This window comes from Heloderma suspectum, chromosome 17 (assembly GCF_057233095.1).
Source record: "Heloderma suspectum isolate Gila_16-S chromosome 17, 16-S_ref, whole genome shotgun sequence".
Classification (NCBI taxonomy): Eukaryota; Metazoa; Chordata; class Lepidosauria; order Squamata; family Helodermatidae; genus Heloderma; species Heloderma suspectum.
Window position 1 is genome coordinate 1,469,091 of NC_139474.1, and position 24,734 is coordinate 1,493,824.

The 24,734-nt window shown below is 54.4% G+C and overlaps 1 protein-coding gene across 1 annotated transcript in view; it reads left to right on the top strand.

The window, feature by feature from the left end:
- The first annotated feature begins 1,293 nt into the window (after nucleotides 1-1,293).
- The window catches only part of LMNA (lamin A/C), a 49,098-nt gene continuing 25,657 nt past the window's right edge, over nucleotides 1,294-24,734 (top strand). Inside the window, exon 1 of the mRNA XM_084823926.1 lies at nucleotides 1,294-1,750. Within this exon, the coding sequence (XP_084680052.1) occupies nucleotides 1,401-1,750 (350 nt within the window). The 5' untranslated portion in view covers nucleotides 1,294-1,400. The remainder of the gene's footprint in view (nucleotides 1,751-24,734) is intronic.

The following is a 24,734-nucleotide window of genomic DNA, read 5'->3' on the forward strand; positions in this document are numbered from 1 at the left end:
TTTAGATACCACAAAGGTGTGTAGGGGTGTGTGTATCGCTATGTTACATAGGAATTCGGTCCCCAAATAGAATGCGAACACAGCTTAAATAGCGCTGTGTACATAACCTTGCTAAAGTCAAGGCTGGGGTCCAGTGCTGGGTCCACAGCAGCAACCCAGAACGCTGCGGCTGGTCACAGGAGCACACCACGCCCGCGGGCCCCCCCGACTCCCGGTCGGCTTCCGGGCACAACCCGGAGTGCTTTCAGTGACCCATCTGGCTTGGGCCCAGGCTCCCCGCGAGCCCGCCTCCCCCAAGGTGAGCCTGCCCGTCCCGGAGATCTTCGGGGGAGGCCTTCTCTCGGCGCCGCCGCTCCCCGAAGCGCTCTTGGTGGGGCGGGAGAGGGGCCTGGCTGCTCCCAGGCTCTGGAACTCCCTGCTGGGGAGGCTGGGTCGCTCCCCCCCCGCCCTGCCGCCCCCGGCAAAGCCGTCTTTGCTCTTCGCACGGAAGACGGCCGATCGGGCTGGGTGCCGCTTTTGCTCCGTCGCCGCTGCGTGTCCCGAGTTTGCGCTCGTGTCCTCGCCGGCTTTTGCGCACTCAAGCATTCGCGAGCGCCATTTGCTGGGTGGAGAGGCCGGGCACAAATCGAGTCGACGAACAGACCCCCGGCGTCCATCGCAAAGCCTGCATGGGCCTCTCGCTCAGGGCGGAGTGGGGGCCGGAGCAGGAAGCCGAGGCTGGCCGAGCGCCTCCCGGAGGCTGCGGGGCTGTGTTCCTCCTAGGACCCGCTCTGGCGCCAGCGAAGCCTGAGCACGAAGTGCCTCTGCCCATGTGTGGACTGCGCGCTGTCCCCCGTTGGGGGCTGCGGCCAGGCCCGCGGCGAGCGAGCAGCGCTGCCGGCCCCTGACGCCCCCCCTCTCAGCTGCACTTAAGCCAGCCTCCACCCCCGGCCAGGCTGGCCGGGCCGGGCGGGGCTGCAGCCCAGCGCAAACGGCGGGCACCCGGTGGGGGGGGCGGAGTCGAAGGCGGACCGCGGCGGGGGCTTGCGGCGCCCCCGTTCTCCTCCTGCGCCCCGCCTCCCCACGCGGGGCGGCTTTGCTCCCGCTGCCCGCAGCCCCACAGTCCGGGGAGCGAGGGGCGTGTGGGGCCGGCGGGGTCTCGCGGCGGCCGGGCCGGGCCGCCCTGCCCCTTTAAAGCCGCGCCGGAGGGGCCGGCCGGGCGGGCGGGCCCAACCCGCCCGGCCCGGCCCGGCCCCTCCCCTCCCTCCCCTCCCCAGCGCTATTTGAGCTGCCCTCCGCGGCGGCGCCTGGCTCAGACTGTCAGGCGGGCGCAGGGCGAGGCCGGCCAGCAGCGGCAGGAGCAGCTCCCCCTTGCGCGCGCGCCGACCGGGCCCGCCAGCAGCAGCGCCGCCGCCGCCGCCATGGAGACCCCCGGCCAGAAGCGGAGCAGCCGCAGCGGGGCCGGCGCGACGCCGCTCTCGCCGGCGCGCATCACGCGGCTGCAGGAGAAGGAGGACCTGCAGGAGCTCAACGACCGCCTGGCCGTGTACATCGACAAGGTGCGCTCGCTGGAGTCGGAGAACGCGGGCCTGCGGCTGCGCATCTCCGAGTCCGAGGAGGAGGTGAGCCGCGAGGTCACCGGCATCAAGGCGGCCTACGAGGCGGAGCTGGCCGACGCCCGCAAGACCCTCGACTCGGTGGCCAAGGAGCGCGCGCGCCTCCAGCTCGAGCTCAGCAAAGTGCGCGAGGAGTTCAAGGAGCTCAAGGCCAGGTGAGCGCGGCGGCGCGGGCGGAGACGCGGCCGGGGCCGGCTGCTGGGCGAGGCGGGCGCGGGCGCGGCAGCCGCCCGGGCTTCTCCGGCTGGGCCCGCACCGGGCGGGCGGGGGCCCCCGCCAGGGCTCCCCCGGAGGGCGCCCGGCTTCTTCGCTGCCCGAGCCGCCCGGCGCCAGGCTCGCGGCTCGGGCCGTGACCTGGGGAGCCCGGCTGGGAGGCGGCCGGCTGCGCCCGCGCGCCGAAGCCCCTCCCGCCCGGCCTCCCCGCGCGGGGCCTCCGGCTTCGTGAGCCGGGCGGCCCGGCCCGGCCCGCTGTCCAGCCCGTTTCGACCCCCGCGATGGCTCCGCGCGGGGCCGAGGGCCGCCTGTGGGGCCGCAGCGGCGAGGCTCCATCTGGCCGGCCACAGCTGCCTTGGGGCGGCGAAGTGCCCGCCCGCGCTTGCGGCGAGCCTCGGGCGGCCCCAGGGGCGCGGCGGGGCCGAGGGGCGGCGTCCCCCCGGCGCGCCCGCCGTAGACACGGGCCTCTGCTGCGCGCGGGCGTTCCTCGGCCTTCGAGCGCGCGGGGCTGTGTTAGATCCTCGGCGGAGGCAGTTCCGAGCGCAGGGGGCTCCCTGGGCGGGCGCGCAGGGTTGCCCCGCGCAGAGGCCCGCTGCGGGCGCCGCTGGGCGCGAAGCCGCCCGTTCGTCGGTGCACATCGCTTGCGGGCTTCACTTCCACACCTCAGAAAGAACTGAGCCCTTTCACGCACTTGCTTAAGGGCTGTTTTTTTTTTTCTGGCAAGACCAAAAGATGGGAGAAGCAGCGGGGAAATATGGGGGGGCTACAAATGGAAGATAACAGTGACTTCTGCCCCGCCGCCCCCCGTAAAGCCCCATCACCCGGGCAGTGTGGTTGTGCAATGAGGCCTCATCTGGGGGCACCCCGGGTCAGCGTAGCTCCTCGTTTAGGGCGCGGTGGTGAAGCAACGTGACTTTTACTCCACCCAACCCCGGTTTCTGCAGCTGGAATAAATTATGTGCACTGGGCCGATTAGGCCTCACAAGTTACTGTAAGTTGGCGGGTTGCATTTTTGTGGTGGAACCTCCCCTCCCAGTTCTTTCGGCAGGAGCTGGAGGATGGAAGTTGAGACTTGCAGAGCAACAGGATGCACAGAGATGGAGGGAGAGACCTGGCAGCCGCCATGGAAAAGGGCTGGGGACTTTGTGAAGTGGAAATCCACTGCCTCTTGTTCCATAGGAGATTTTTGTGTGCTCTCAGGATCATTTTTTGCTCTTCATCCATGAGGGCTAGAAACTTCTAAATATAAAGTTCAGGCAGGGGGCACCTCTCCTTAGTGGCTGCATTCTGTCCTGCGTGCTTTGATGATGTGCCTGTAGGCAAACCACCCCCACCTCTTGCTCATGAAATGTAACTGATCTCTGAGAGGCACCAGGGAATGTGGAGGAGAGGGTGGCTTCATGCCAACATTTGCATGTCAGCTGCCGTTGATCATCACGGACTTTACTCAGTTTGAGAAGTTTCGCCTCTTTCCTACTAGAGTGAAGGGATGAGGGATTGGGTCTTGAGCAGGTCCGTCAGTGGCTGTTGACGGTGACAACTAAATGGAACCTCCATGTTCAGAGGCAATGCACCTTGCAATGCCAGGCGCCAGGGGGCAAAAGCAAGGGACAGCTCTTGCCTTCATGTCCCGCTTGTGGGCCTCCTGCAGGCCTCTGATTGGCTCTGGCTGGAAACAGGGTGCTGCACTATAGCTTTCCCTGACCTGACACTTCCAGGTCTGTACAACTCTCACAACCCCCCAGTGCCAGGCTGGGAAGGCCACTGGAGTAGCATCAGGTGGGTTTCTTCTGCCCCGAGTTGGAGGTGGCTAGAGGAGCAGAACGACACATCCTTGGAAGTTGTGGGTCAGCATCCATAAGCGCTTGCTTGTTGCGCCCCATAATCCAAAATATCCTAATGACCTTGCCCAGAAATAACGTGTTTTACAGATGCCTCTGAAAGTAACTCAGGGTTTTATATTTAACTTGCGTGTCCCATTGCAGATCCCTCCTTAGATAACTTTGTGCTCCTCTCGATAGCAGCAGTGTGAGTTGCTGCATTTAGTTCCTGGGCCCCTGTGCTATGTGGCTGACCTGCTTAAAGGCTGCATTGCTGGTTGGCTGTTCCTTATGTGGGCGCCTGACAGCTGCTTAATTCTGATGGATCTGCACCCCGTGTGCAATGAGCAGTTGGAGGAGCAGAGTCTGCCCACCCCATGCCACCTCCCCGAAGCAGCGCCGTGTAGAGCACAATTACCAAAAGCAAGCTAGAAAATCGGTTTTATGAATGAGGGGTGTAACGCACAGCTCAACGCAGATGTACCTGAGACTGTTCTGTGCTTTACCTTAGATTACCTCTTGTGCGCTCTGATTTATGTGAAGTTCTCAGCTTGAGCATTTTCTTAGCCACGAATGCCCTGGCTGGCTTTGCGGCCCAAGAATCCCGTGTGTGTTTACCCACAAGTAAGCCCTGCTTATTTTGGTGGGGTGTACCCCCGACGATACGTGCTCAGGATTGCAACCTTAGCCCACTAGTTTCCACAGGGGCTCAGTCTCTTGCCTGCAACATAATAATATTGGAATGGCTTATGAATACGTTCGCACATGCGCTTATGCTCCACGAGCATTTTTGCTAGCCCATGTGCCCACATACACCTGTTCTAATTGTTTTGTGTCCTGAAAGAGCCATGCTTTTGTAAAGCTCCCCTGCCTGGTCTCCTGGAGCCAATTCCTATTCACCCCAGGGGAGTGGTGGCTATTAATAACCCTGCACAATTAATACCCCTGACTACGTGTACTTGAGATATAGGAGTCAGCGGCATTATAGGTGTGCCAGCGTCCCTTCTTTTGTTCTGCTCCTCCGCTCCGCCCCCAATCGTGTAATGATGCACCTGCTTTGGCATGTTTCATCTAAGGCTAATCACAAACCAAATTTCGGAATATGGTTAGATAGCACTTGGTGTATTCTGTGTGGTGTCTAGCCACAGCTGCCATATCATTTGCATGTCTCTTGGGCACAGTTTAACCAAAACAGCTCTCATGTATAATTAAGAAAATTAACACGTGCTTCTTCTAGTCCTCATGATGGCAGCGGCAGTTTGGAAAAGTACAATCTAAATCTGGACAGTGAGAGATGAAATTGCTGATATGTGTATGTACCTTTGCCTCTTACGTGTGAGTGGACAAATGCAGAGCAGTGGCAAATATTATTTGTTTATTCATTTATTACATTTCTATACTGCCCCATAGTCGAAGCTCTCTGGGCAGTTTACAGAAGTTAAAACATTAAAATACAATAATATACAAAGTTTAAAAGCCATTTACATAAGAGCACACAGACAATATACACAAACAACATATAACTAAAAACAACTTTGAACTCTCAGTCATAACTAGAGACACATCCAGGACCGATTAAAGCTCATCATGTTTTTTGGCAAAGACCGACTCTGGCCTGCTTGCACTGGCTGTCTGTTTGCTTCTGAGCTCGATTCAAGGTGCTGGCTCTAAACTATAAAGCCCTACATGGCTTGGGACCGCAATACCTGATGGCACGCTTCTGAAATGAACCGGCCCATATGCTTCGCTCTGCATCTAAGGTCCTCCTCCAGATGCTTCGTCTGAGGGAAGCCTGGAAGGCGGCAATGAGGGAGAGGGCCTTCTCAGTGGTGGCCCCCCTCTGTGGAAGGACCCACCGATGAGGTCCGCATGGTGCCAACATTGTTATCTTTTTGGCACCAGGTGAAGACCTATCTTTTTTCCCAGACATTTGGCAGCACATGATGAGTTTTAATCAGTCCTGGTTGTGCCTTTAGTTGTGACTGGCAGATCAAAGTTGTTCTTAGCTATATGTTGCTTGTGTATATTGTCTGTGTGCTTTTATGTAAATAGGTTTTAAACTTTTTATATTGTATTTTAATGTTTTAACTTCTGTGAATCGCCCAGAGAGCTTCGGCTATGGGGCGGTATAGAAATAATAATAATAATAATAATAATAATAATAATAATAGACCTGCTCAGCTACTGGCTGGCTGTTTCCTCAGCTGTTATGTGCCTCTGAAGCAGGTGGGCTGTGCAGTCCACGAGAGATATTTGAGAGAGATTTGCTTGCCAACCGTGTGTTTGTGCTGCAAACAGCCCCACATGCCCCCCCATCCCATGGGGCAGCTGCTGTTTTCACTTTTGCAGGGCTAGTTACAAATGCGGCTTCAACATTACCTGTTTGCCTGGCTTGCGCAACAGCTCTGTTGCCAGGAGTGGTGACAAATGTTGTGGGATGTGCGAGTCAGCAAGAGGGAAGCACAACAGTAATGCATGAGTTCTGAAGCTGGTTTGAAACTGGCGTTTGGTTCTGAAATTCCAGGGAAAGCGATGAATTGCATGTGGGTGGGGATGAAGGGCCAAGGGCCGCGTCTGTTGGCAGAGTCTGCGCTCCCCACCTTGCAAGCTCTTCTGCTCTGTCTGTAACGTTTCATGGAGTGGCATGTTTTGAAAATCAAAGCAAGCTGTGTGTGGAAGCATCACATGCTCCTCCAGCCTCCCCAGCTTGGTGCCCTTCAGATGTATTGGACTGCAAGACCCAGTAGTCCAGGCCACTACGGCCAATGGCCCAACATATCTGGAGGGAGACTGCACTACTCACCGACTCTGTTTCTCCGTTTCATGGAATATTTCATTCCCTGGCTCCCATCGCCGCCCTCTGTCTTTCCATTCCTCCCCCTCTGAGGCTTGCTTGGTAGCAAGACTCCTTAAATATGAGGACAGGGTTGCATCAGGCTGCTGACACCTTGGGCATGGATCCGCTGTCTTGTCTGGCCACTGGATGCTGCTCAAGCTGCCTGGGGTCGTCATCCTGACTAGCATTGCCTATACGTCTAGGGGGCCGACAAACATTGCAGAAGGAACTCAAAGGTGCTGGCTGCATTCAGACCCCACAGAGAAATGGGGCAGGCAAGAGGCATTCACAAATATGCCGGAATCCATTCATCTAGAGCCTGGATGTCCCACTGGGTATCTTAGCTGTTCAGGCTTGGCCAGAGGTCTGACTAAGCAGTTATCTGCATTGTGCAGCTGGCTTTCCTCCCCAGATCTTTGTGCAACCATATTTAACACTGGACCAGGGAACGAATGTTTAAGGCTGGAAGGAAACAAGTTAGGATGTGGCCTTGTGAACCATGCGAGCTCCTTCCTAAGGCTTAGCTGTCCACATGCGTGACCTGGCCGAGGTGGGATAGTTTCTGGTCAGGGTTGGATGCCTGCCAAGGGCCCACGCCTCAGCAGGGGCCCACTGACAGCATCCCCCTGCAGGCGCTCCTCCCACGCTTCCCCCTTGCCACCGGCGTGCTCGCCTGCCTCTTGCCCCAGCCCAGGCAGCGGCAGCGGCGAGAGCAGCAGATGCCCCGGCTGACTTGCTCCCTGGCCCTCTGCCTGCCAAGCAAGCGGGGTGGCCGTGATGAGGTGAGGAGGAGGAGCAAGAACAGCTGGGGGACATGGCAGTGGGAAGGCGGGCTTGCGGAGCGAGGGGCCCACCGAGGGTGCCTTGCCCCGGGGCCCTCGGAAACCTGGGGCTGGCACTGTTTCGGATCCTCGCTGCGTTTGTCGTTAGTGTTTTCCAGCACACCGTTGTGACCACAAGGATCAGAAGCATGGTGTCTTTTTAAGATGGTAAATGGCGTTTACAAGCCGTTTGCTGCTTAGCCGGTACGGTTCCTTAATCCGTGCCCCACTGCAACATCTTGGCACTCTGAAATACCCTCCCATGCTGGGGCGTAAACACTCAGCCTCCCTCCCAAGAGCAGATCTGCCAGAGCAGATCTGCGGTTGAAGTCCTGTCAGGCTGTTCTGAATTAATATGTGGAAGATCCAGCTTCTTAGCAACTCTTCCCGCTCACAGCAACACTCAGGGATGGAGTGGGAGCAGAGAGAGATGGCCAGGGCTCCCTGGCAGGCCTATGCATGTTCATTTTAGCAAACTGCCAGAGTCCTGGGTTGGCCCTCTAACTACAGAGCCCATGTGGCCAGAGTCCTGCAACCGCTCCTCTCTAATGCAGGCCCACTATATTCCAGGACAGCATTCTTCAACCTGGGGACCTCCAGACGTTTTGGACTTCAACTCCCATCAGCTTCAGCGAGCATAGCCAGTGGTCAGGAATTCTGGGAGTTGTGGCCCAAAGCACCCGGAGGGCGTCAGGTTGGGGAGGCAGTTCTGTGGGCATGTCCGGGCAGGAGCCACAGGAGGCGAAGGGGGAGAAGGCAGGAAGCCACAAGCAGCTGCTGGCTGGGCTATCATTGACCAGGCTGGGAAGCGCCCGCGGAAGCTCCGCAAAGGTGCAGCTGCAGCAGCTGTCCGGGACCAGCGGGGCTCCCTAGTTGCTCAGTGGGGGGCGGAACGTGGCTTGCGTATGCTCAGAGGCAGGCTCGCGCTCTCTTTCGTCACCCCTCTGTGTCTTAAGCTCTGGTGCGGCCTGGGGTTGTTTTCAACCCTGGCGCTCTTTGCCTTGTTCTGGATCCAGAGGCCCATCTTGCCTGGCTCTCTTTCCAGAAATGGCCAGCAAGATGCTTCCAGCGAGCCCACTGGCGGGGGTGGGGGGGTGGGGTGGCTTTCCCCTGTTTGTACCCAGCACTTGGTAGTCCTGTGTGTTGCTGTTGTACATGGAAGTCCCCTTCAGCTTGTACAGAACCAGTTGCCTGCCCAGCTGTGGCAAGCAAGAGTTGTCTCCAGGTGAGCCAGCAGGGACGTTTTAGTAAATAAGAACATAAGATGAGCCCTGCGGAATCAGACCACAGGACGATCTCGTCCAGCATTCTGTTCGCACGGTGGCCGGCCAGATGCCTGTGGGAAGCCCACAACAGGACGGGAATACAAGAGCACCCTCCTCCTTGTCGTGTTCCCCAGGAACTGGTGTTCAGAAACATACTGCCGCTGATACTGGAAGCAATATATAGCCATCATGACTAGTAGCCATTGCTAGCCTTATCAGATGAGACTGGCTGATCTCCCCCCGCCCTGGTTGATTGTCGGAAAAACTGGTATGGGTGAGTAGCGTTACTAAAAACAACAACTGTAGAGTAATAACTTCTTTGGCGTTATTTGCATGGCTAACTGTGGCTGTTATCATCACCTGCTCTAGGTATGAGTTTGCTTCCCCAGTTAGCTTCTATATTATGTAGGGAAAGGTCCAATGCTCAGAGGAAAGCACCCACCGTGTGCTGAATTCAAACAGTGGCATCTTCAGTTAAAAGGATCTCAAATTGCTGGGCTGGAAAAGGCCTGGCAGCTGCTACCAGTCAGAATACACAGTTCTGGAGCTGATGGGCCTCTGGCAAAAGGCAGCTCCCTAGGTTCCTCTGCTTCCATTTTGCATGCTTCACACATTTACCAAATTCCTACATGGAAGTTCCATATCAAATACAAATGCGGACAAAATGCAATTTACAGCAGCATAAACGCACAACAAAGCCTCAGCTACTCGCAGCTTGCTGTTAGGTGTGAATGCAGCCATTTCCCAACGTATTTGATTGGTGTTTGCAGCTTGCATGTGGGAAAGGGTGGGTTTTTCTCCCCTCCCAAATTGTGACGAGCAGGCAGCCCCCAATCTGCTTTCGCAGTGCCTTCGGCGTACAAAGCGCTTTGCAATGCGTGCCTGTTTTTGCAGCAGTCCTATTGGGCAGTTCAGAATGAGGGCGCTTCCGGATGAGGCTTTGTTGTGCTGTTGCCCTGCCTCGTTTATGGTGGGTCTGGGCAATGGCGTCTTCGACTTGCAACCCTCCTGCGTTTCCCATGTTTTAAAATTTCCACAAAGAATCAGTTCTGGGGGGAAAGATGGCATGGCTGCACGGTGTGCTTTGATGGGTAGTGCTTGGAACTGTCTGGAAGCATCAGGAGAGATCGTGATTTGGCCGAGACAGTCGTGGGAGCCAAGATTTGAACCTGCGTCTCGCATGCCTCATTCTGGCCCCTAATCTGTTTCTCCTCCCCCTCCCCATCAAGTGTAGAAACAGAATAGAATTGCATGTCACGGTCTGCCTTCCTACGGCCCTCGCCAGGCAAAAGAGGGGGGGCTGGTGAGCCTGGGAAAGGGATGGCTCTTCAAGGCCTATGGCGGAAACGGAGCTTTGTGCTGGCGCAGATGGGCACGGCGGCTCTTCCTCCCGGCACTTCTCAAAGGGGCCAGTGGCAATTGAGGATGTTGCTCTGGAAGGCCGGCACTGGCTCGCCAGAGCGGTGGCTGGGGCTGAAGGGGGGAGGAAGCGTGTGGCCCTCTGCGCCAGAGAGGCCTGTTGTGACTGGGGCTGCAGCCGACGCCCTTCGCCCTGCGAGAGGCAATGACGGAGGAGGGCGGCTGTGATGGGGGGCGGCAGCTGCCGGTGCTTGCTGCTCCAGGCTTCCTCTCCAAAGCAGGGGAGCCCTGTGCCCCTTCTGGCGCATTTCGGCTGGGGAGGCAGAGTGCGGCACAAGACGATGGGGGTGGCATCCTCTGCAGGGCAGCCTGGGAAGGCAAGGCGCGGAGGATGCCTCGGGCAGTGGGCGTGGGGGGGCTTGTCCGGCCAGGGCTGGGGAATTCTGCACTTAAATCCAAACCCTGCGCATCGTGTTTGGCAGTTGCAACAAACAAACACGGGGCACAGCGTTGGCTTGGCTTGTTCCTTTGTTCCTTTAAGTACCTGGAATCCTGACAGAATATTCCCCACCCCCACTTCGGGGTGTGTGTGTGTGTGTGTGTTTACCATTCCAGGAGGCAGCTGTTTGGATTTATTCTTTTTTCAAGCCCTGATACTTCCCATTTTTTCATGCTAACGATAAACTCCTGAAAGCACCAAACGAACGTCTTGCCTTCATCCATGCAGTGGCGCATCCTTTCTGCGGATGAGAACGCGAGGCCGAGTGTGCAACTGCTAGCCAGGCCGTCACTTGCAGCTGCCCTTTCCAGGCCTTCCACCTTCCCGCAGTCCAGCGGTGCGAGTGGGGAGAGCGGAGTCACGCTCTCCGAGAGCAGGCTCCCCTTTCCAGGCCTTCCCCCAGCCATCTCCATGCTGAGGGGTGATAGAGCAGAGCGCAGCCCTGCACTCCTCTCGTGCTTGTGATGGCGTAAGGGGGGGAGCGCATGAAACAAGCTTGGGTCTGTGGATGAGAGGAGCAGTGGTTGAACCCAGGGCTCTCCGGCCCGTCTGGCGCTCAGTCCTTGCTGGCTTTTCTGGCCAACACTGTGTATCTTGGGAAGCTTTGCGGTAGGATCTCGAGGCGCTCCACCCAGGAGACATAGCTGCTTGGATATGGCCTTTTCTACCTTCTTCCCAACTTGGTTCGATCTTAAATGAGTGTCGCTGTTTTGGAGTGTGACCTGGCTTGGACAGCGCAAGCGTGTGGCTTGTTGTGAGTGAGAACCCAGGCCATGTCACAGGCCCTTCCCTGCCTTCTGCCCCACTCCATTTCTGTTTCCCCAGCAATGGTGTAGCCCTCCCCAGTGCTTCAGGGAGGAACATAGTGGCGCTCACTTGTAGCATCCCTTGAATCGCACCAGAGTTTGGTGCCTTAGTATGTGCAGCCCAGCGTGGCACTGGGAGTTAGTAAAGTGAGCCAACAGTTTCCATCAAAAATGAAGAATGTTTACTCTCGTGGTGGATCTGGCTCCCGCTTGCCCTGGCAGAGCTGCTCGTTGCAGGTGGATGTGTGCCATGTGCATGCCTTTTTTCTTTGGTTTGTTTAAAGAAAAGCAGCCTTGGGAGGCTGTGATTTTGAACAGAGGGGTGCTGCTTCCTCCCACTGCCAGCGTTTCCTTTGCTTATTCCTACTTCCCCACAAGGGCTGCAGAGTTGTATTTACCCTCAAGCACACACCTGGAATGCTGCAGAAGCAACAGCAGCTGCGTGCGGGGGGGGGGGGCGCGGGGGGCGGGGGAAGGACAGACAGGGCATGATGTGGAGTGGGAACACAGTGGCAAAGGGTTAAGCAGCCCCTCACTCTTCTGGCTGCTGCTCCTTTGCTCATACGGACAGCCTACTGAAGGAGCTCTTTATTTATATAGTAAAACAACTATGTCAGGGCTTCACTGCAATGCATTGGCGTGTTTTGTGCAGTTTGCCACCCCTGAGTTGCAGCTATTCTACAATCTATTCAATGTGTCATCTGCCCCTCCAGATTCAGCAAAATTTCCTAACTGCATTTGAAAATAGACTAATTACCCCCAAAGGCAAAATCAGGGCAGTGATTTGTCTGGAATGGGTAGCAGGAAACAGACTTTCTCAAGAAACTTCCAGTAACAATAATGGGAGCAGGGAAATGGGGACCACTGGAGCGTGCAAGGCGACAAGCACCCTCCGTTCCTGCCTGGAAAGCTTCCTTTGCTGCCTTGGGCGGGGCTTTCCCCCCAATTTAATTGGATGCTTCTGCCATCTTTCCGCTGGATCCAAAACCATGCTTGGAACAGCTAGTTCTTTGCCAGGGTTCTGCTGGCTGCACGTCCCGGCAAATGAGGGAGTGGCGGTGGTGAAGGGCATCGGGGGGTGGGTGGGGTGTTGTGCCACCTCCATTGTTCAGGGCTGTGTTTGTTTCTTTCAAGTGAGAGAAACGTCTAACAGCATTTTTTGGGAACCCTGAATTCTTGGGCCAGGTCCTCTCCAATCAGTCTTGGGAGATTTGGCCTTTAATGGCCTTATTTTTAAACTATTATTCAAAAAATGGCAGTGCCCACAAACCTAGCCAATAAACCAATTATAAAAAGCCAGGATGTTCGAATTGTTGGGAACCACTCAGAGAGCTTCGGCTATGGGGCAGTATAGAATGAATAATAATAATAATAATAATGTAATAATAATAAATAATTCCACATGCACACACCCCTCAATATTTTCATCAGGCAATTCTCTACATAGTTGTGGAATGAATAATAGAATCATAGAATAGTAGGGTTGGAAGGGGCCTACAAGGCCATCGAGTCCAACCCCCTGCTCAATGCAGGAATCCAAGTCAGAGCATCCCTGACAGGTGGCTGTCCAGCCTCGTCTTGAACGCCTCCAGTGTGGGCGAGCCCACCACCTCCCCAGGGAATGCTGGTTACACTTCTTAGCTTGTACTCTTGTTAAAGCTAAGATTCCAGATAAGATGATAATAATTAATATTTCTATACCGCCCCATAGCCAAAGCTCTCTGGGCAGTTAAAAAAGTTAAAACATTAAAATGCAATATACAAAGTTTAAAAACCGTTTACATAAAACATAGGGACAAACAACATATAACAAAAAACAACTCTGAACTAAAAACAAGTTGTTTGAAAAATCCAACCATAAAACACAGCTTAAAAGAACACTGCTTAAAAATAATATACAAAAGTCAGCCAAAGGAAAGAGAGTTCTCAAAAGGGGAGGCCTGCTGGAATAACAGCATCTTTAATTCCAGCTGAAAACCTTCTAGGAGGTCGGCAGGCGCATTTCAGCCGGCAGGTCGTTCAACAACTGAGGGGCGGCCAAGGAGAAGGCCCTCGTGCATGTGGCTGCCAGTCTCACATGAGGCAGCCGCAGCAGTAAGTCCTTGGAGGACCTTAGGGGGCGGACGGGGACGCAGGGGAGAAGGCGCTCCCTAAGGTACCTTGGACAGAGACCATGTAAGGCTTTAGAGGTTATGCCCTGTTGATTGTCCCCCGCATCTTGTTCTCAGCGGTGGACTGCCTCTGAACATGGAGGTACCATGTGGAAGTTGCACGTGAAGGTTGCACATATGGCGAATGGTGACTAATCGTCCTTAAGTAATGCAAGCTGTTCCTGAGATGCCCAACATGGTAAGGAGATGGAAATTGAGTGGGGAGAGTGGGGTATGCACTGTTTTTACCCCCTGGTTGCTTCTTTTTGAAGGCAACAGAAATGTTTCCTTCTGTCCATTGCAATTCTTTTGCCATCCCTGCTCCAAATTGGGCATGATCCTTTTTCATCGATGGAGAGCTTTATGGGAGTTTACTGAAGGCCCTCCTGGGCAAACATCCCCCGCACCGTGCACAGAACAAGCCTGTTTCCATCCCACAGAAACAGACGGGATCTGAATGAGCCCGTCTGGAGCAATCTTGCCAGGCGCTGGGGCACTCTGTATGTGCTAACTTCCTTCTCTTCTTTTAAGCGGAAAATTCTCGGGGAACCGTCGGCTTGTGCAGAACCAGCGGCGCCTGGATGTTCTTGCCTCTTTGTCCAAGCAGCGTGTCTCGGCAAGCGCAGCTGTGATATTAAATCCTCACTTCCCAGAGCCAAAAGCAGAGTGCAGTCTAGAGTTAAGAGGCAAAGGAAGCCTTGAGAGAGAGTTGTTAGAGGCTGGAGACAGAAGATTGTCTTTCACTCATGGGAAGGTTATACAGGGGAGGTGGAGGGCTCAGCCCCCCCCCCCATTTGCAGAGGTCCATAGGTGCAGGCCTTGGACTGCCCGGAGAGGGAAGGTGTTCGTGGGCAGGGCAGAAAGGGGAGTCGTGTGGCCAGAGGGAGGGACGATGCACTCCTGCTGGAGTGGCCAGAAACGATTCTCTCGACCCGGAGTGAGGCCTTATGGCAAGGAACGGGAAATAGAGCAGGTGGAAGAGTTGGGAGGCCACGGAGGAAGTAACCGTGTGACTCTGCTGTGATGTGGGGACATGGATCAACCCCTTTTGGCTGTGGCTGAAGCCAGAGGGGCTCAAGGCTAGCTCCCTTTGGCTTCATTGTCCATCTTGTCCTTGATTCTGTTTTGTGTCCTGTCTCCGGTCAAATCAAGTTTTGCAGATTTTTTTCAAGTTCTGCTAAAGAAGAAAACCCCACCGAAGCTGCAACCAGGCAGCGTCAGATGGGGCATGAAGACCACTAGCACCGGACATGGTGCTAGAGAGGAAGTCCGTGTAGCCTCTGCCCCACCTCGCTTGCTGAATGGGTTGCAGGTCATGCCGCTTAAGAGCGCACCCACACAAACTGGCCGGGAAAAGCCCGTCGGACGGTGTTTCAGGCAGACTTCCCCAGCCTGGCGCCCTCCAGGTTGGGCAGGAAGTCTTGGAAGGAGCGTTAACAACATGCAGCCTGGTTCATGCTACGAACACACAGCCTTTAGTCCAGGCGCTTCCACACAAGACTGCAGTAGCTGTCTGGGGGATTCTGGGAGTTGTATTCCAGCACGTCTAGAAGGCACCAGGCTGGGGAAGGCAAGGCTGGTGCAGGGGCGTTGGCCTCCAGTTCCTCCATTCCCTCCTTATCTGTCGCTGAGGTGTGGCTTGGACAGGTGGTGGGTGGCACTTCCGTGGCTGCTCCTGCATACAGAAAAAGACATTCCCTCCTCTCAGAAACCTAGCATGCCAAGGAGGAGGGTTCCAGCCTAGCTTCCTCCACGACCTGCTGGTTTTCTGTGTGCAGGGGGTTCTTTTCCTTGAAGCCATCCCATGAGCATCTGCAGTCTGCGCATCAGCCCCTCGGTGCGCATCTGGCCTTTGTTGCCATGTTGACACACTTCCGGCGAGGGAGCAAGAGAGAGGAGCAGGTGAGAGAGGCCCTGTGCATGTTGGTGGTATTGCTTTAATCCACGCCTTCTGACTGGGGGTGTGTGTGTGTGTGTTTGTGTCTGTATTTCCGTAGAGGTCGTCTTTTTTCTGTAAAGAGCCGTGTCAGACGAGCAAATGACCCTGCATGGCAGAGGAGCCCAGCTCCGTGCTGGAGAAGTGGCAGATGCTTCTTGGAAGCTCTGTGATTTAGAGAGGCAGAGTTTGGCATAAATAAGCCATGCTGCATGGTTAACAAGCCACCCTGCAGAAAATGTCATGGGTTCTGACAACACGCTAACTCATGGTTCAACAAACAACCCACAGTTCAACAATGACCCACACTCAACCACTGAGTGTGGGTTAGCGTGTTGTGCGAACCCAGTCAATATGTGGGGCATCTCTACACCAGCCTAAAATCCTGCATTTAAAACGGGGCTTTCTGCTTCCATTTTAAATGCAGGATCACAACGACCCCCTTTTTCACCCGCTTCCTTTCCCCCCTCCCCTCCTCCCGGTATTTGAGTCTTCCAGTCTCTTTCACTGATCTCGCTCCTCTTCTTGCCGCTTTTCCTCTCTTCACAGAGGGAACTGAAGTGGAACACAACGGGGCAATTTGATAGCTCATTATCTGTGATCTGTTTAAAAACAGAACAGAGGGCATTTAGTGCAGGGGACGCCTTGGATGATCACGGCGTCATGTAAAGAGCCCGCAAACGTCCGTGAAGGAGCCCTCTCAATCGCAGGATAAAAGCTCTGGGTGAAGAAAGCCATGGACTAGTGTCCTTGGACTGATCTGTAAGGCTGCATTCAAAGCCCTTCCGCAAGCACTCTCATCTGTTGTGCAAAGCCCCCATGTTTGTCCCCCCTCCTTTAATGTATGATGTTTATGCCTCCTGCATCAAATCCATCCCAGTCCCAGCAGGGAGAGGCAGGGAACCCCAGATTCAGTTTGAAGTGCCTTGCAGCAGCATGGCTGCCCACCTGTCTCCACAATTGCTCTCTCTCCTCCATGCCTTCAGTAAGCGCTTTGTGCGAGCAGGAGCAGCTGCCTGGGAACAGCAGTTTGCACAGTTGTCCAGTCACTTAGAGAGTTTTCTCCTTCCCCTGAGGCCTTGAGGAAGGGGCTAAAAACCCTGAAATTGTCATCCCTAATCCTAGCCTGGATCTTTCAGTTTGTGAGCATGGCTTTATTTAGTGATTGGCCATCCATGGATTCAAAAACCTCCGGAGGTTCTGGGAGGAGGGAGAGGAAAGGAGGAGATCAATAGTGGCCCTGCTCTGGGGGTCTTGCAAAAGGAGATTTTGGAGGGATCCACATGGGTTGCCTGAACCCATCTCTCAAAGAACTCTAGCTGCTTGCTTCCTCCAGTGTGATATGAGTCAAAGCGGGCGCCAGACTGAAAATGTGGTCTGACACAAGCACGTGCCATTTTGGGGAGTGGCTCTTTTTGCAGTGAGACCCAGGGAGCGGGCTGCGCACCCAGCTGATGGCTCTTCTGCTGTGTTCAGAAGCTGGCTGCCAAGCTGGCTCAGTTCTCCCTGAAGCTCCCCCCAGCATCCCCTTGCCCAAATGTGGGCTTTGCACCAAAGAAAGAGCTCCAGTTTGGTACTCAAAAGAGACACTGCTAAATGCATGCAAACTCCAAATTCACTGAAGTCAGTCTGTGAATGCTTCAGTCTTAATTCCCTTAACCTCTTTATTCAGATAGGCTCAATGTACCTGACTGTGCCTACCTGAATTGGCACGTGGATAGAAGGAGGGGCTGCGTTTTGAAGACTTGGCAACTCCCCTGTCACTGGTCGAGCCCCCAGCTGATGCACAGGCGCCACAGGAGGGAAGCCTCGAGTGTGTGACTTCCCACGGCCCCTCTGAAAGTTCACTCCTAAGTCAAGATTTGTACCCAGCTCTTGTCTGGGACAAATCAAAGGTTTTATTTAATTCGTGGGATGCGTTAATGGGTGGAAATCTTTTTAGTCAGTTACCTCTCTGAATATTGCAAGCTGGGTAATAATCGGTGTACATAAATAGGGCTGCATATTTTTGATAGTTGATTACTCTAAAGCTCCAATTGTGTTTTTGTGTGACAGGATCCAATTTTAATTACGGAGGACAAATTTTAATTTGTTGAGGGTTGCACTTAGGAATGAAAGAAAATTTTAAAAATGGCCTCTCCTAACAAGAGGTGTTAACTTTACCGAACAGAATTATCTCTCGTTTCCTTTCGGCAACTAAAAGGCACCTATAATTAAGTGTTGGTAATAGGCAAATTAATTGAAATGTAATTGATTTGATTGGCAAAGAGGCAGATGATTAATCTAGTTAGAAATGTCCTTCATAGTTGTGAGGATTCGGTGTGTGAGTAGAGGGGTGAGGAATACTAAGTGGGTAACTGGGAGAGGATCAAAGGTACAGGCAGGCCCAAGCAAGGGGCAACGTGGGGAATCCGTCCAGGCTGGCCTGCCTCTTCCATCTCCGCACGAGCCGCCACTTCATGCCAGCCAGTAAGAAAAGCCTGCTTTGTTTACAGCTTCTAGCAGAAGGTTGGCCCTGAATTCTTGCCCCCCCTCCCGGGCTCCACCCCCTGGGGGGCGAGAGGCTCCCACGCTGGGTTCTGTGCCAGCCACAGCTTGTGGCCTGCCTTGGGTAGAGGAATTGCCAAGTCTCGCATGGGGTGGGGGAAGAAGGGACAAGGTGACCTTTCCCAGCAGGGAGAACAAGGAATCTGCGTTGTATGACTATTTATACTTTTGTGTGTGATCGCTTTTCTGAGCATTTGGACATTTGGTGAGGGAGCCATATAAACGGTCAGTTTCCTTGTGAGAAGATGATAGTTGAGTTGGACTACAGTTTTACAATACACCCCTGAAGCATGTGCAGGGTGTTCCCTGACGGACACCATCTTTTCTTTGAGAGAGAGAGAGAGAAGTGTGTGTCTGTGTGTGTGTTTGTGTGTGTGTGTGTGTATCTGCAACGATAGGGTGGAAATAACAAACACTGGCTATGCAATGTTTATGTTAATGCTAGAAAACAGAACCCTGCTGGATATGACCAAGGGAGAAGTCCAGCCTCCAGCAATGGTCAAAAGGGCTCTTTGGAAACCCACAAGCAGGGCGTGAAGAAAACGTCTCTCTCCCATTCTCTGACTCCTGACTTCTAGTATAATATGTATCCACCTCCCCCAAACTGGTGCCCTCCAGGTGTGCTGGACCTAGCTGGCTGGAGCATAGCTGGCTGGAGGATTTGGGAGTTCAGTCCAACACACTTGGGGGGCACCAGGTTGGGGAAGGTGGACACAGACTTTTCTAAATATGGAGGTTCTGTTTAGCTATTGCAGCTAATGGCTATCTATAAAATCATCCTCTCGTTTGCCTTCTGAAAATGCATCTCCACCTTTTCCAGCAACTGTCCACAAGGCAATTCTGGGAAAGCCGGTATTCTTCCTTCTGGCCAGGTAGCCATCCTAGAGCAGGGACCTTATCCTGCAGTGCCACGTTCGCGGATCCCGCTGCAGTCGACGCCTCTCTCTTTAAAAGGGGGATGACTCAGTCCTTCCAAACCCAGCCCTGTGGCAGCTGCCAGGCGCGGCTTGGCTGGGCCTCTTTTTTCTGCCTCTGCTTGCAAAACGCTCCCAGCTTTCCCTGCGCACCATGCAAAAGAAAACTGGCCCTCTCCTTGCTTGCAATGTAAATGGTTCTCCTGAGTTTTTTTAACCGCTAGCCAAAATAACAGAAGTTGTCTTGTTGTGGCTGATCTGTTCAAACAGAGACCTGACAATCCCTCCCATTCCATCTGGGACTCAAACAGACTTCAGCTGCCGGCAGTGTCAAGTGCAGAGTCTTGCCCGGAATGGGGGGGGGGGAGAAATCGCGCCCTTTGAACGGCTCCATTGAAAGGAGGCTTGGGAGGAGAGTTATCAACGTGCAGCCTGGTTTGTACTATGAAAGGTCCTATGAACAGAACCTTTAGTCCAGGTGCTTCCAGACGAGGCTCTACTCTGCAATCGCCCTGCCTCAAACAGGGAATTTTACTGGGGGTCTAGAGGCCATTGTCTGCAATTTGTAACCCTCCCGCATTTCTCCCTGGTGCTTCTGTCTTTTTTTCCTCCCCCCCCCCCAAAAAAAAAAAAAATTGTAAGGAGGAAAAGACACAATCTGTGCCCAGTGACTTTTGACTGAGGGCCCTCAAGGCTCCTTCACATGGAGCTTTTATCCTGCGATTGAGAGGGCTCCTTCACGGAAGTTTGCAGGCTCTTTACATGACGCCATGATCATCCAAGGCGTCTCCTGCACTAAATGCCCTCTGTTGCGTTTTTAAACAGATCACGGATAATGAGCTATCAATTACCCCAATGTGTTCCGCTTCAGTTTCCTCCATGAAGAGAGGAAAAGCGGCAAGAAGAGGGGCAAGATCAGTGAAAGAGAATGGAAGACTCAGCTATGGGGAGGGGGAGGGGGGAAAGGAAGCGGGTGAAAAAGGGGGTCGTTGTGATCCTGCATTTAAAATGGAAGCAGAAAGCCCCATTTTAAATGCAGGATTTTAGGCTGGTGTATAAGAAGCACCCTCAGCGTAGCCCAGTGTTGTCTGGCTCTTAGCTGCTCTTCTCAGTCTTTCCCACGCTGGCTTCCTGAGACCCTTTTCACTGGAGAGCCCAAGGACTGAACCGGGGATTTTCTGTGTGCAGAGCATGTGCTCTGCCACGGAGCTGTGCGTCCTCTCGGATAATACCCATGAACTGCCCTAGGCTGAGCTGTTGCGCTGGTCTGTCTGGCCGCCTCGTCTCTACTCTGACAGGGGCTCAGGCAAGAGAGACTTTCCCCAGCGCTGCTGCTTGAGATCTTCTTAGTGGCTGAACCTGCTCCCTTCTGCGTGCGAAGCATCCGGCCATGCTCTTGAGCTGTGCTCCCTGCGCTCCAGCGTAAGCAAATCTGCTGCGTGGTGTTCATGTTTGAACACCTCCTCCGTGTTCAGAGGGAGTCTACCTCTGATCGGATGCTGTGGGGAGGGCAAACGGCAGGGGTGGGGGGCTTGCCAGCCTGGGCTGCTCGTGGGCCTCCTAGAAGGGGTCTGAAAATGTGCCTAGAGGTGATGAGGTCAGGCAAGGCAGCCAGGGAAAACCGGCAGGAGGTTGGGGTTCGGCAGATGGTGCCAGGCTCTGCACTTTGGCTCAGTCAAGGAAAATGCACTGCCAACGTCACAGCCAAGTCCAGTTAGTCGGCTGCCCGCTCCAGCGCACGTGCCTGTCTTGTTTGTGACTGGATCCAGTTTTTTTAAAACCTTCCCTTCAGCTGCTTCCTGAAAGGAAGGCGCCTAGCGCCACGAATCAAATGCATTCATGCAGTTTGCACGACACGACCGCCCATCGTGAGTGAATTCACCCTCTGGGAGCTGCCGTGTGTGCTGGCTGCCATGATGAATAAGCAGCCCCGATGGAGTTGTTGTGTGAACCTAGATGGTGGGGGTTGTTTGCGGGTTAAACAGCCCTCGCACAGCCCTACAGCAGACTGTAGGCTATGCAAGAGTTGTTTAACCCTCAAATAACCCCTGCCGGCTGGATTTGCACCACACAACAACCTCTGGTTGGGGGCCGCATATTCATAATGGCGGCCAGAATGTTGGCACAGCTCCTCGAGGGTAAATGATACCGCGATGGGCTGTTGTGTCGTGGGCCAGTTTGCACTGCGTAGCTATTCCACCTTTTTCTCCTTAATGTATTTCTTTTGTTGAAAGAAACAAAAAAGACAAGTGTGAGGTGATGTTGTCTAGACTGTGAGTGAGGCAGGGCTGTTGCACAATGAACGCCTAGTCCGGAAGCACCCCTGGTCACCGGGACACGCTCCTCGCCTTTCCTAGGCAAGGGTCTGTTTCCAGACCACCCTTAACCACAGAGCCTTTGGGTGGCTGCAGGGCAGAAATTATCCCCGGCTTCCCCTCTGAGTTCTGGCTCTGGAGATCGAGGCAGCTGGTTGCATCCCACCTGTGGGAGTGGTTTGCCCAAGGCCTGCGTGGGGACTCTTCCGAAGCAGGAAGCCCAGTCCAGGATATCCTGGAGCCCAGCCCAGCTGCGGGGAATGTTCTCAAAATGGCTGAGGCAGCAGCGTTCAGATGGGGCGGAGTCGGCAGAGCCGCGAGCTGGAGCCAGGAGTCGAAGCATGTGTACCCAGGCTGTGAGCCATGTGAATTTCGGGTGGGTTGGCAGACGGGGCGGCACTCATTTCCTCTCTGTTTTGGCCAGGGCGGGTAGGCTTCGAAAGTAAACAGCTCCCCTGCTAGCAGCGGGAAAAGGGCCTTTGCAGGGCCTGAGGCCCCCCCGAGCTGCACACGGTCCAGCCTGCTGATCTTGCTTTGCTGCCCTTGAAGCGGCACCACTGGGGGAGAACAGAGCGGAGCCGTTGATCGCGCAGGACTCTGGGAAGCCAACGTGAGAGCGGCCCAGGAAGGCCTCTGACCCAGAGGAGCGAGGGGGGAGCTGGCCGGGTGCTTGGCAGGGTCGCAGAGGAAGCCATTCCTCTGCTTCCTCTGGAGGAAGAAAGGTGGGCTTCGGACGTACTCGGAGCCAGGGGAGATGCGTGGGCCGCATCCCTGTGGGTCTCCCTGCCTGCTTCCTGCTGCCACCTCCAGACGGGTGATGCCTTAGGGCACTTGTGCTGTCTCGACGCGCACGCGCATGCCTACGCTTGCCTGTCTCTGGCCTACCGCTTCCCGAAACTTTGCAGGCTCCAGCTGCGCGGCTTTGGCATCTCGCCCATTACTCCTGAACGGACCCGGCTTCTCGTGGGTTGGAGCAGTGCTCAGTTTGGAACGGCAAAGCCTTCGCGCAAACGCACACAGCTGTCATCGGGGCTGGGCGTATTGGACCCGCCCTCTCCGCGTGAAGCCCCCTCGGCACTGCCCCTGCCGTGGTGCCAGCCTGTAGCCCCCGGAAGGAGGGGTCTGTCCACTCCATTCCCCTGAGGGGGGGCTGCCCCACAGCGGAGGGAAAGGGAGAGGGCAGCTGTGTAACTCCGCCCCTCGGACTCCCCAGCCCCGTTTCAAACTGCATCGACTCCAAAGCTTTGCGCAGGTGAGGGCTGTCGGCTGTCATTGACTGGAAGTGATACTGCAGGCTTCAAACATGCAGGCAGTTTAAAATCAAAATTAATTAAGGCATTTAAAAAACCGAATAACCATGAGGTGCAGACCCCTGTGGCCTTAATGCACATGCCAAGCGCCAGGAATCCAGGTTTCATTCTGTTGGTGCTCTGGCCCTGGTACACATCTATTATCATCATCATTATTGATTACATTCTTATCCCACGCTTCCTCCAAGGGCCTCAGGGCTCCGTCATACTCAAAGGACAGCTTATAATCCCAACAACCCTGTGAGGCTGGAAGGTCAGCTAGGGAGCTGTGTGGCTGTGGGGGTGGGGTGGACTCGCCTCTTCCCGGCCCTCATCGAATGCTCTAGCCCCTGCAGCCTGTGGGCTCTCCTGAGCAGGGCCGTCGCGCTGTGAGGCACTCTGCGGGAGGAGCTGCTGTCTCATCGCCATGCTCCCTCTGGCCGCGATCTCGGAGTCAGCCTCTGTGGCCCCAAAGGCTGCCCCCGGCCCGGCCACCTGGACGTTGGCATCTGTGTGTGTTGTGGGGGGTTTCAAGCACTCGGCCAAGGTCACGAGGGCGTGGGCCTGGGCTGTGCAGCTGGCAGGCGAGGCAGCACCTCTGGGTTGGCCTGGCCACGTCTGAGGCAAGTGTCCGGAGCCTGATGCTGCCTCTGGAGCTCTGCCTTTTGTCCCTTGTTGGTTCAGCACCCCAGAGGGAGGATACCGAAAAGGTCTTTGGAGGACTGAGAGTGTGTGTGGTGGAAATCATTTGCCACCGCCTGATCGTGGCAGTTTGCCTCTTCCTGCAGAGGCTTGCTGCGGCCCTGTGGCTTTTCTGAGGCTTTCGAACCGGAAGATGTGGCCTCCTGGAAGCGCAGCATGGAAACCCAGACTTCGCGTTGCTTTGCACCGGGCGCTTTGTGTTTCGTGTGCTGGACCCTGGGGCCGGCCCTGCGGGCAGGCAGGGAGCGCTGTGCTTGCAGCGGCCTTGGCCGAGGGACCTTGCGGCTGCTTCCCTCAGCCAAAAGGAATGTTCAGAGCCTCCCTCTAAGCAGTTGTGCGCCGTGACGCGCATGTGTGTTTTCACTAGCAATGTCTTTCCGGGAAGCACAGTCTCGATTCTTCCCTTTACGCTTTCATCCTTAAACTGGGGTAGGCAAGTACAGACATGTGTGGGTGCACATATGTATGCCAATCTTGCTATCAGTCTGATGTTTCGGGGATTTCTTTCCTGAAAACAAAAAAACCCCATACGAAAATCTCCTTGATGCCTCTTTCAAATTGTTTATGGCCTTCAGATTTCTATGAAATGGCAACAGGGGCAAGGGGGGGGGGAGTAATGTACAGTCTAACTCATTCCTTCCCGAAGTGCCATTGAGCAGGTGCCAGAAAGCAACTCAAATCCCATTTCCCTTTCTGAATCCGCTCCCTCTTTGCCCCAGTTGTGGCTGTTGCTAGGGCTCCACTAGCCCAAACAGCAAAAGCCCCCGGATTCCTTTTGTGGACTTGAGCACAGCGGCTGGAATGACTCAGCCCAGCAGACAAGGCTGGAATGTGTGCAGGGAGGATGGTGGGCGGAGAGAGAGCCATAATCCCAGCACACACTTCATCTGTTGTTCGGCTTCTTTTCCTCCCATAGTGTAATATTTAATATTGTGTTTCCCGCTTTCAATAAGCTGAACTAAGTTTGAGCTGCGCAAATATTGGTTTGTGGATAACAGCGTTTGATTTTGCTGTTGCAATAATACTTAGGTGATTATCTGCAGATTTTGTGTGTGAGTGTGTAATTTATATTTTAGGCCCCGCACAGGTAGTTTTTCCCCCAAAAGTGCAACAATTTTTTCTTTAAAAAAACTGGTGTTCTAGGTGGCCCCATCTAAATGGGTGCAGCGTGACCCACGGTATTCCTGCTAGAGTCTGGTTTTCATTCCCTCTTAGAAAAAAAGCTTCTAGTTCTTATCACAACTAAGATGACTTCTTTGCAGATGCTTTTAAAAATGAAAGAAGGCAGCAAGTAGCAGAGAGCCCCGGTTGCTTTCAATCTCCAGTTACTTGCAAGTCTAAGTATCATGATTTATTGTCTTATATAGCAGGGCAACAATTTCAGCAGGCAGATATTATTGATCCTAGTGCAGTGTATCCAAAACCGGCATGCAAGTGATATGCTTCTAATATGTTAATTGCAGATGCTAATAATATATGCTAATAATCTGAGGCCTCCCTTGCCCCCATTTCAGGTCTGAGGGCAAATGCAAAGTCTTTGTAAGTTGTCAAAATGCAGGTGCTGCTCTGTGGCATTACAGATAAGTCATCAGATAAGCTGCCAAAATAGTCTTGTGAAGCTTAAAAGGTTGCACTCCTCGCCACCAAGTAACCATTTTAATTCAGGT